Consider the following 12666-nt stretch of genomic DNA (forward strand, 5'->3'; position numbering starts at 1 on the left):
AAGCCTTGACTTACAATTTGATTTTATGGTTTCAAGTACTTCCGTGGACATGGGCAAGGCAAATGCTTAATCTTGCACATCATCATGGATTTTATGTGATAATGATTTGTGGGATACTCTGATTCATTTTTATGGTTTTTGGAAACTATGTTTTTATGAAATTTATGGATTTTGGATTGGTTTTGAAAATGAAAATTTTTGTCTTGATTTTTGGGATGTTATATGAATTTTCTCCGCATCAGATAAACCCTGCATTTTTAAAACGTCTTTAACGGTCGCCATAATCTCTTTCTCATAAATAGACTTTAGTCTAGCTTTTGAGACATAGTATGTAGTTGTAGAATGTAATATGTTTGTTCATCATACATATTCTTACACAATAAAGTTATCGATTTTACTATTCTTACACTTGTTCATTATACATATTTTTACACGTTAAAATTACTGACTTTACTAATTATCCTTACGTTTTGCTCAAAAACTAGTTATACAATTCTACGGTTCATAAATTTAATATTATTGAAGCATACAAAGAAAGATTGTTCATCAAATCAAAAATATACTCAAGAATAAATAGTAAATTTATCAACTTTAACACATACGAATTTTAATCAAGCGAACATATTATATAAATAACTGGATTTAATTTGAAATTATTGAAACCAACACATAGTTTGAGAATCATCTACTCTAAACGAAAGTAAATGGTTGTTAGCCCAAATTCAATTCAGAAATAACACAACTAGAAATCAAATAAACTTTGATAAACATGATTAATTAGACAAAACCGAATGATTCCGATGTGTTTCTTCTCTTGATTCCTTCGGATCTCGCTCCGATGTTGATCTTCCTTTTCCAAAATTATTATGAGGTTTCTTTTGTCGTAAAACTTTGTGAGAAACTTTATTTTTCTCTAATGATCAGAATATGTCCGTATTTATAAAGTTTTCAAATTCCGTAAGTCGTGCCATGATGGCTTATCCATCATGTCGCTAAACCTAATCCATATCATGTGTTCTCCAAGTTTAACAGGGCATAGTTATTTATACGTCATCATGATTCATCATCTTCATGTTGCTTAACCCACATGAATGCGTATCGTAATTTTTTCACAATCTTTTCCTTTTTTCATCGATTCATTCCAACTATTCACTTTAGCGCATCATTTTGTTTCTATTTTATTCCAAAAATGTATTTATGGCTACAAAACAATATTTACGCCTACTAAGTATTTCCTTGATTTTGGACTAAAATAGGATAAAAGTATCAAGAGATCGCATAGAATATATGAATAAAAATATCAATATCAGTTAACTATTGAAGATGCTATAACTCAAGTCGGAATTAGTCGAATTAGTAAAAACGGACTATTGAGCCGGTTTATATAGACTTATTAGAAGCTTTATTACATAAAATTGGATTCTGTCATCATCATCAAATCTAATATCTAATAATTGGGACTAACATATATTGTTTATCTGCGTTGTTTATAGAATTTGCACTAGTGGACCATATGTTGATATGGATTGGACATTTTATATTTCTTTTGCAAGATTCCAATCTAAGCAAAAAGAAACATTAAAGCATCATCTAATTAAGCCGATGGATTTAAAACCAAATGACCCTGACCGAGAGTGTGGACCTTTTCTTGACATGACTGTTTATCATGGATTCTTTTAATATTTCTAGATTGCATTAGCTTCAAGCTATCCAGTTGATACGGGTTACACAACATAACTAACACCTTCAATATTGGTGGGAGATTAGAAATTTTAACTTTAAAACTTATTGCAAATAACATTTGACTATCTTAAACAAAAAAGAAAAGTACAGAAAGCTCAGAGAAGTATATATTATCTTGCCGGCCATAGCTATGGCCAAAATAGGAAGAAACTATGAAGTAACATGGCCTAGCACAAACTGTTTTTTTATTTATCATAAATTACAAAAATGGTTATTTTTATTTTTATTTCTTTGTTATAATGTTTTGTTTCTATTTTTTAATTAAAATATAAAAACCGAAAGTATAATATTGTAGAAAGAAGAAATCAAATCACGATATTATAATGAGAGGAAAACTAAAAATATACATCGTTATTTATTTCATTGACCTTTTTATTAGATAATTGCATCGAGGAATATTCGTTTGATTAGACTATTCGGAGTGGGAAGATGTTATAGACGCGTCGTGTGCGTGATAGGCGTGAACACCACCCCCGGGGTAGCGTCATTGGCATGGTGGTGATGGTCTGTTCTTCTTCTTCCTCCTCCTCCCCTTCTCTCTCTCTCTCATGCGTTAAGAGCAACACCGGTGGTGGTGGTGGAGGGATGCGGTTGACTTGGGAGTGAGGTGGAATAAGCCAATTGGTTTTTATAAAACCTGGTTGAACCGTTAAAATCTGTACTGAAACGGTGTAATTGGACTTAGTGATCTTTTTCACATCTATTTAAACTTTTCTTATCATGGTGTGCATCTTTTGTTTGATAAAGGGTTGCATATCTATTCTTTCAATTCTAGAAAATGAATATGAGAATATGAGAATTCTCCTTAATATATGAAAATAGTTTTGTCATTTGTTTTCTTCTAATGCATTTTGTCACATGATTTTTTCTTATTATTTTCATTTTTTTCCACATGTCATTTTATGATTTTTTTTCGTTTTATTAAATTTCACATAATATCTAAATGTAATAATAAATACATATTAATTTCATTAATGGACATCCATTCTAATTTCATATTTACTAAATTAAAGCATCATTAGTTTCCTTTATTTATTTATGTAAATTATTTGTTTAAATTTAAAAGAAAAAAAACAATTTAATTTTAATAATTCAATATTTTTCTCACTTTTTATAAATTCAAACATCAAATGTTTAGAACTTTCATGTATATAAATTTTTTAAATAAACTCATATAATACATGGGTTTGACACCTAATATTTCGAATATAGGATAACAATATAACATTTGACTTGATTTCTAATGTTAACATTGACCAAATTTGTAGACTCTCAAAATGATAAAAAAAAAAAAAAATGTGACTTGGATCTTTGATAAGGTTTTCTTTATAGCTTAAGTGATGTATTTTTGTTACTAAAAAATGTTAATGTTATGAAACTTTTTGATTATGTCTGGCGCTTTCTCGTAATGAAATTGTGTAAACTCTATTTGATATTATAATTATTTAAATTTGGAGAAATGGGTTAACTAAAGAGTCAAACCGGAAATTCGCCATAGTCAAACCGAAAACCACTCATCAGATCAGTTTAACTCAAAAACTGATTTTAAAACATTGCTGATAAGCTATGTAAACATTCACATGACATACAACACATAATCACATATAACCGTGTCAAGTGATATTCGGTTGATTGGGTTAATAGCACGTAATAGCTTCGAGATAATTTAATAGGTAAAGAATATGTTATATTGATTTGTTCCGTTTGAATTTTGTATGTTTTTTATCCGAAATGTCTGAATCATTCATTTTTTTTTATAGAGATGGTCCCATAAAATTCTTCTTTATGGACATTACTTATTCACTAAAATAATGAAACAAGTATTGAATTTAGAAGAGTTGAAGATAAAGACAACAAAGCTTTACTAAAACATAACAAAATAAAAAATGGATAAATATTCGGAACATGTTTGAAGTTAAAAGATACTCGGTGATTGTTTTTGTATGCCTTTAATATATATGAATAAAAATTTACAAATATAGAAGAAAAAATAGTCCAATCTTTTATTCGATATTTCTATGAGACCGAGTCATATTATGTTATTAAATAAATAGTAAGAAAAAGTCGCACGAAATAGATGAACAATTTTTACATAAATAGTTAGAAATATAGGTCCTATAATAGAACTATTATGTATATTTATCTACAATAGTTAACTAGCATCGATTTTATATTTATTTTTGAACTATAATGAACCGGCCGTTTTTTACAATAACTCGATTAAAATAAACCGTTAGAAACTTAATTGGACCAGTTAAATTGAATAAATAACATAAAAATAAAACATTTCACATGATAAATTCTGGTGGTCTTTCCATATATATTTAGATTTCTCTCATACATCTTGTGTTTTGATAATGATTTGCAGATCCATCGTTTGCAAAGCAAATACATTTCTAATGTTCATATTATCTAATTTTATAGACCTTCAAAATTATAAAAACTTGTTTGGAAGAAATCTTTAACAAGTTCCCTCTTAAATTAAATGGTGCGATTTTGTTACTGAAAATATTTTTTTAAACCGGTTGTATTTATCTAAATTATATTTAGTTTTCATATTATATATTGTATGTTTTTAATGTATTTAGATTGATGTAAATATGTATATGTATGTAGAAAAATAAAAACAAAAATAAAAATTTTGAAAAGCGAATTAGGTGGAACATTTTGAATAAAAAACCTGTCAAAAAGTCCGGTTCAATTAAAAGAAGTTTTTTAAAATATGTTTATCCAAATAGTTAAAAAAATACAATTTAAAATCTTAATAACTAAATATCAAGAAAAATAATTTAATTTCAAAACAAAAAATCACGGTTGCCAAACCGAAAACAAGATTTACACATCTCGTTTTGACTCGACTTGTTAAGCATAGATTTTATCGACCAAATAACAAGAAAAATACCCATTACTAACTCTTTCTTATAATCAATTCCCCCAATTTCTACATCTCTACACACATCAGCTGACCAAACCTTCCATCTCTCTTGCTATTTTGAAGCCATGTCCGCAGTATCGACTTCATCGGCGCTTTTAACCAAGCACCAGTCAACCCAATTATCATCCGGTATTTTTATTTATTTAAGATTATCGTTGTTAGTGTCGTTCCTTTGAATTCAATCATTTTTTCCGCAACTAAATTTGAAATAGTTTCTTGAAGGAAGTTATAAGTTTACCGATTCATTTTTCTCGATTCATTGTGTCAATCGTGTGTTATATCCATGCATTGCGTAACTTTATAAACCCTTATATATAAACCCTAATATTTATTAATGCCAAGTTTCCATCTGAAGGTTTTTTGGGAGATGAAATAGGTGTGTTTGAATGTGTTGCAAATTCGATTCTGATGAATATCTTACTTTTTAAAAGGGTCAAAATAATAAGATTTTTAGAAGACATTGAATTCAACGAAACGAATTTTTCAGGGTAAATGTAAAATTACGTATCTATTCCTCACTTTAATCATGTAGCTAATTATCTAAATCTTGAACATAGCTCTTTCTAACCTCAATCAAGATTCTTGAATGTTGAAATAATCATTTTGAAAATGAAAGCCGTAGAGAATTAGAGATAGAAGAATAGGAAGTGCTGTTAGATCATCTACAAACAGTGCTGTGCTATTAGATCATCTAAATAGTATGAATTTATTTTACCTTGATTCTGTTTCAGGCTGTTTGTAAAATATGTCTTAAAACCTTTTTAAGTTTCAGTTTTTATGATTGAATCAGAATAAACTATGAGTGAAATACATCCTATATGTCAAATGTCAATGATCTAAAATGTTGAGGTTTTATAGCACTATGTTCAGTTACTAGACTATATTCTTGAATGTGATAACCTGTCATCAGTAATATGTATATTTATGGTTGGAAACTTTAGTCAAAGATTGAATCTTGTTGTTGTAAACTTATGGTAGGATCCTCTCCAAAGAAACATGACCATGGATTCACCAAATTATCGTTTGGAACATCCAAAAGGACATTCTCTATCAAAGCAGGATACAGGTAATTATCATTTGAAAGATTTAAGTGTGTCATTCAAGTTCTAAGTTTTACCAAATTCAAGATTAGTGCTATCTAGCAATTGATGTGGTGATTTGAGTTATATTTATCTTTAATGATGAGTTAAGTTTAAAAAAGTTAGCTAAAAAGGAAATGGGAGAAAGTCACCCAAAATAAATGCATTGATTTACTAAAAATGGATTGTTATAGTTTTTGTGATCATATTCAACACATTAATATCTATAAATTCAAGAAAAAGAAGCCAAAAAAGTGGATTCTGACGGAATTGGAATTCAGGATTCCATTCCATGGCGTGTTTGGTTGAAATGAACAGAATTAAATTCTGTCGGAATCCTTTAAATTCCATGTTTGATGGATCTCACAATTTCCTAGAGGAAGGTGGAAGAAATTCAATTTCATTCTTCCTCTTTTATTAAAAGACCAAAATACCCTCATTATATATATATTAAAATAACCTTTTTTTTAAAAAAAAAAAAAAATCTACAGCCACTAATATTGAATTTTACTGCCAAAACCTCGTGACAGATCATGATTCCTTCAAATTCTAATTCCTTCAACCGATTCCATTTGTAATTCCTTTCACAGATTCCATTTCTTAAAAAAACATTCTATGAACCCAAGGCCCCATAAGTCTATTTCATCATAAAATGACACATTTCATAGATTAAAGTTATTCACGTTAAAACCTACTCGATGTAAATGTTTTGATCATATAATTTCATCTCCCAATTGATTCTTTTGAGCATTAAAAAAAAATTAAAATTTTTCTGTTTAGTGATGAAAGATCGAACAGTGGGAATGCCTTTGTTGGTGGCTTTGTTCTAGGAGGATTGCTTGTTGGCACACTTGGTTGCATATATGCACCTCAGGTTTGACTAATTGACTTGACAAACTAATATGAACAACTACTATTCAGTATTGCTACATGTTGATACTTGATATTGGTGTGAATTTTTTACTTAATTATTGCATCGTATGAATTTATATACCCGAGTTTATTTTCTTTTTTACAGATAAGTAAGGTGCTGGCTGGAACTGACAAAAAGGACTTGCTAAAGAAGCTGCCCAATTTCATTTATGATGAAGAAAAAGCTTTGGAGGTAAACATACTCTATGATTTGTTTCTATAATTTAATCACACAATCTTTTCTAAAATTGACTGGTAAATATATGTTTTTTTTTTTTATTATTATTATTAAGCTTATGTTTGATATTATAGTTTTGTAAGTAGTAAATTCTGTAATTATAAGTAAATAAGTTATAGGATTCCAGAAAAACCATACGTTTTATTTGCGTATAACATAAAGATTGATATGAAAAAAAAAAAAATTAATCCCATTCCTACACACCAACGAAACACGATCATGGAATGTAATCACTCATTCCATTCCTTTGTCACTTCATTCCATTTCATTTAACTAAACAGACATTTGGTATGCAAGAAGTTCAATTCCATATTATAAAATTTATTTACTTCCTCTCGACCATATTTGACCAACTAAACCTATTAGGGGCAATTTTGTCATAAAACATTAAACTTGTTTAATATAAATATTTGTTGCAGAAAACACGCAAGAAATTGGCACAGAAGATAGCGGAATTGAACTCTGCTATAGATGATGTATCGTCTCAGTTGAAATCAGATGATGATGATGATGATGATGAGCCTACCACCACCAATGGTGTTGTTCCTGATGAAACACAAGCTCTTGCATAAAAAGATAATAATGTTAGAATCTAGTGCTTTTCATGTCCATCTTTGTTATCCTAGACCTTCGACACCAAAGCTTTTGATTTTATAACATCGTGACATGTTTTGTTTTCTTCTTGTGGTTGTTGGTGTTTTTGTATGCTACAATATGTTTTGGTTTATGTTTAATGTTTATTGCAGAGGTGGGCTATGTAATAACTATATGAACAAGACTAGATATTCTAGGGCTATTTTTTTTAAGGAACTGATTCGTACACAACAAAAATTTTCCATACACAACAATTTGTGCATTAAAGTTTTGTATTGTACAACTTCATAAAGCATAAATTGTTGTGTATGTTGAAAAATTGTTGTGTATGAATCACTTCCCATTTTTTTTATGATGGGGGTGAGGAGGGTATTTATGTCTTTTTGACAAGTGAGAGATAAGAGCGAGTTTTTGTCCCATTGACTATATTTCTTCCTGTGTCCAGTTCCCCAAATCTAGAGGATCAGATTTATCTATGACATGATATAAAAGGTAAGGGTTTGTCCAAGGAAGGTGAGAGCATTCATATAAAGCTATGAATCTTCTGATTGATAATTAGGCCAAAAAAGAACATGAATGTAAGAAATTCATTTTTCATGTCAAAATGTTGACTTTCATCAAAAAACTACTCCGGTTTTTATCTTGTTCTCCTTGTTAAATAATATATTTCTACAAATGGCATTGTTATTCTTTAAATTCAAACAGATAAAAAAAAGAATCTAAATTCACCTAAGATAACTCTTATTCCAATATTAATGAACCTAAAAATAGTAGCAACCTAACAAAAAATTACTTTCTATTCAAAGCCTTTGTTACAGGTTTAGTCCATGCATGTTTTGAGGTTTAATTCATGTATGTTTGATCGACTACTTGATTGAATTAAGAGATTTTCTCCAGATGTATTTATATATTTCTTAATTTTTTTTCCTTAAATTTTATAGATAATCAATATACGAAGTATAGTACAAAAGTTGTATTATTAAAATAGTAACTTAACTACTTTTAGTAAATATTTTGAATATTAAAAGCATATGTATATTTTTTATATGATTATTAACGTACTCAATCCGTTTGATGCTTTTCATTTATCATAAATGTTAGTAGTTTGTCTAGTGAAGATAAAATAAAAAGATCGTAAAAATCGTTTGGTAGTAGCTCGGTGGTCAACTGACGATCAACGGTCAATTGGACTAGGCGCGGATTAATCGGGGAACCCTAAATAATTAATAAAATTATTTTAAAAAAATTAATATTTCCTAAAAAGTTAAGTATTTTAAAATTTAAAAATTTTAGAAATTAGAAATTTTAAAAATTTGAGTATAATATTTTAAAGTTTGAAAACTTAAAAATTTTAATTTTAAATTTTTGGTGTAATATTTGAAAATTAAAAATTTTGAATTTTTAAAAATTTCTCGTCTATGACCGCCAAGCATGACTTTGACCGATTTTGACCAATTTTCGTCAAACATTCTAATCGTAATCGGTTTAAGACCGTCAAATGATTAATCGCCGATTAATCGGCCGTCAAGGCCGATTTCTGCAACACTACAATTTACCAATTTCAATCAAAATGAAATTCCTAGATCTTTTGAAATCCGTTAAATCTATCAATGACATGTTTAATCTTAGATTATGCTCTTTCTATTTGTGACTGAGATATCGAGGATCACATACAAGATGTGAATAATCATGCAAATGTGAATGACAACCTTGATGTCATTTATCATCTCTAATTGATGTGCTGGTTAACCACACACGCTTCATCAATAATGATAATTCTCGAGATGCCTATTATTATTTTTTATAGTCTTTATTAGTGTGCCGGTAAACCACACACGCTCTATTAACGACATATAAAGCATAATGTGCAATTTCATTTATTAGCATAAAAATTCACAATTTTCATAAAGTAACTAAGAGTGAGATTTAAAAAAAATAGTTTAGTTACTTTATATCATTATACTTATTAAGAGGTTATGTCCTATTAAACTCGTTCGGCTAACGACCCACCACCATATAGGAGAGCGGTGGGTGATAGTGGACACCCATTAAATGACCATTTTATATGCCGCTTCCTTATACCCTCTTTATATCATGGTTTCGTGAATGAGGCCTCTTATTGATTTGACTGACTATTCTTATACATATAGTGTATTAACATTTAATTATATATATATATATATATATATATATATATATATATATATATATATATATATATATATATATATATATATATATATATATATATATATATATATATATATATATATATATATGGGAAAAGTGAATATGTGGTTCTCATGTATGTAATATTAGGTATAAAACCGTCAAAATTAACTTCATTTTGATTAAAAAAACATAAGTTTTTTTCATTGTCAGCTTCTTCTAATTGCTTTTGTGCTCTTATTATTTCTGATTTCATAATTTATCCCCAACACTATGTATTTCGAATGTGTTTTTTATATTAGACCTCTTGTAGGCTTCATAACTTTCTGTGACACCAACCATATGTATACTTGCATGGTTCTTTTTGATGTGTTATGGGAAGAAGTTTATTCGGTTTTTAATGAATAATTTCAATCTTACACTATAATTTTCTATTTTAAATTTGAATATGAAGTTTATAGGAATTTGATAATGTATTCTTATACATGGTTTGTGTTGCACAATTAAAAATTAAAACTCCAAAAAAGTATGTACAAAGTCTATCATCTAGTCTAATAGAGAATACAAGAAAGATGGTAGAGCGATTTGATTGTATTATGTTAAAACTATGTAGTTTTTAATGGTTCTATACCTAATATTAAGTACATAACAACCACATATTCCCTAAGTCGTATATATATATATATATATATATATATATATATATATATATATATATATATATATATATATATATATATATATATATATATATAAGGTGTATTTTAAAATCATTTCTAAAATACTAGGTTTAATTAAAAAAAATTAAAATTAATAAAAATTCATTCAATTTGAATTAAATCAATAAGGATTAAACAATTTATTTACCATTAAACATTTAATGAAATAAATATTAATTCTAATCTAATACCCTCTAATTTCAAATTTAGGGTTTGGGTTTTACCAAATAACAATTATTCAATTTTAACGCATTTAAAACTAATAATTATCAAATAAGGAAACCCTACTAAAGCCCTACAAATTTCAAAAATCAAGAAACCCTTCCCAAATCAAAAATTCACCAAAAGGGTTTTTGATTGAATTCAACTTTATGCAAGATCCCAGAGAACAATGGCGTTGATACCACTGATGGGTTTTATATGTTACAAAAATCATATTGTTGGCGGAAAAACATAAACCCTAAGTTCGCATACACCCTAAAGGATCTATATTCTCACTATTATATGCAAACAACAATTTGAATTCAAGAACCCTAAGTTACATTGCTATTTTTCTATCTAGGAGTAGGGATAATAGAAAAAAAATACCTTTTAGTCTGTTAATGCAAACAAACTAAAAAGCCTTCTTTGTAGAACTTCAGAAAACCAGCACCAAAAAGCTAGTGCCTCTGATGGCTCACACCCAAACCCTAGCAATTGGAGGCTTATCGAAGAGAGAGGGGAGAAGAGGGGATTTTCCGAATTCCTTTGAGAGGTATGATAGCAAAAAAAATGTGAGAACCAATAAGGGTTTATATATGTGATCGAGCAGGCTATGGATAAGGCATTTTCATAAGATAAGTCTTATCCCTTTTCCTTGCTCCTTAAGGATTCATAGGTTCCCTTAATGTAACAACAAGAATTTTCAAAACAATTTTTTTTCATTTTTCAAACAATATAAACCATTATATAATATTCTTAAGTCTCATGTTTAGCAAATGTCATCATAATAAAATACATCCTAAGATCATAAAATAAATCTTCCGTCAGTGTGTACAGATCATGTTGGCGCCTTCCCACGGTCCTCGCTAGTACCTGAAACACATAACACAACAACTGTAAGCATAAATGCTTAGTGAGTTCCCTAAAATACCACCACACGTACGCCCTTCCAGGCCATGACCTTCCGTTCCATGTGTATCAGGGGACTTCCGTCCCGACCCGGTAAACCTTTCGGTCCTACTTGCGTCGACCTTCCGGTCCACATCACAATGCCTTCTGGCCCATATCATAATGCCTTCCGGCCCATATCAAACATAGCATACATAGCGCATACAAAACGGCTAACTAATCACATACAATGCATATATCATATAGCATATCCGACCTTCCGGTCACACATAGGTACCCTTCCAGGTACAGTATAATGAGAAGACTCACCTCTGATATCTCGGTAAATCATTGACTCGGTAGGAATACGATCTAGCCTCCGCCTAAACACATAAAACAAATACTCTCATAAATATAATTATATTCCCACCTTTCCTCAGAAGGGTAAAAGACCAATTTACCCCTCTTCTGGCTCAAAAGGCCTTATTGCTAACCAAACCCTAAAAGTCAACCAAAGTCAACGGTCAAACTTTGACCCGACTCGGCGAGTGCACTTGGGCAACTCGGCGAGTCCACCTGTGTCCACTTAACTCCTTAGTCCCATTTAACACGTCGAGTCCCTCCCTTTACTCGACGAGTCTCTAGGCAAGAATCACGAGGCTACCCCGACTCAACTCGCCGAGTCCCAAGAATAACCCGACAATTAAATGCCATCCACAGGTTCTATTGACCTCCTGAGGTCAGATCCGTTCCTCAAATCCATAGATCTGACCTTCCCAAGCAATATAATCACGTAAAGCTTGAATCTTGATGCTTATAAACATACATAATGGCATCAAATGGTGATTTAGTCCCAAAAATGGCAACCTAAGTCCAATCACTCCACAAAGACTCATAAAGCTTAATGGATTGAAGTCTCTGGACCTCTTTGAGTCCAGATCCAAAGCATAGACTCGATAAGGGACCAATTGCTCCACATAAACATCCTCACAAGAGGTTAGAAAACCCTAATCTCTAAGTTCAATACCAAAACTGAAGAAGGTCCGAATGAATACCTCAAGTTGAAGTCTCTGGACTCAGAAACCACTTGAATCGCACCTCCTTCAGCCTCCTCTTGCTCTTGATCACCTTCTTTTTGCCAAACCAAGGATAAAAAGATCAATAATGGCTTCTCCTTCCTCCCAAACG

General features: G+C 30.1%; 1 protein-coding gene across 1 annotated transcript; it reads left to right on the plus strand.

The window, feature by feature from the left end:
* The first annotated feature begins 4615 nt into the window (after positions 1-4615).
* LOC145030585 (uncharacterized) lies at positions 4616-7652 on the plus strand. Its single transcript, XM_078978956.1, has 5 exons — positions 4616-4807; positions 5657-5744; positions 6538-6631; positions 6776-6862; positions 7327-7652. The coding sequence occupies exons 1-5, from the start codon at positions 4744-4746 to the stop codon at positions 7477-7479; spliced, it is 486 nt and encodes a 161-aa protein (XP_078835082.1). The 5' UTR covers positions 4616-4743; the 3' UTR covers positions 7480-7652.
* Positions 7653-12666: the final 5014 nt, after the last annotated feature.

This window comes from Lactuca saligna, chromosome 2 (assembly GCF_052625555.1).
Source record: "Lactuca saligna cultivar CGN05327 chromosome 2, ASM5262555v1, whole genome shotgun sequence".
NCBI lineage: Eukaryota > Viridiplantae > Streptophyta > Magnoliopsida > Asterales > Asteraceae > Lactuca > Lactuca saligna.

What these genes read in the sequence shown, in the direction of transcription:
- LOC145030585 (XM_078978956.1), top strand. Translation starts at nt 4,744, where the DNA reads ATGTCCGCAGTATCGACTTCATCGGCGCTTTTAACCAAGCACCAGTCA. An exon ending in TCTATCAAAGCAGGATACAG is followed by an intron (nt 5,745 to 6,537) that starts GTAATTATCATT and finishes TTTTCTGTTTAG; the next exon opens with TGATGAAAGATCGAACAGTG. An exon ending in GTTGCATATATGCACCTCAG is followed by an intron (nt 6,632 to 6,775) that starts GTTTGACTAATT and finishes TCTTTTTTACAG; the next exon opens with ATAAGTAAGGTGCTGGCTGG.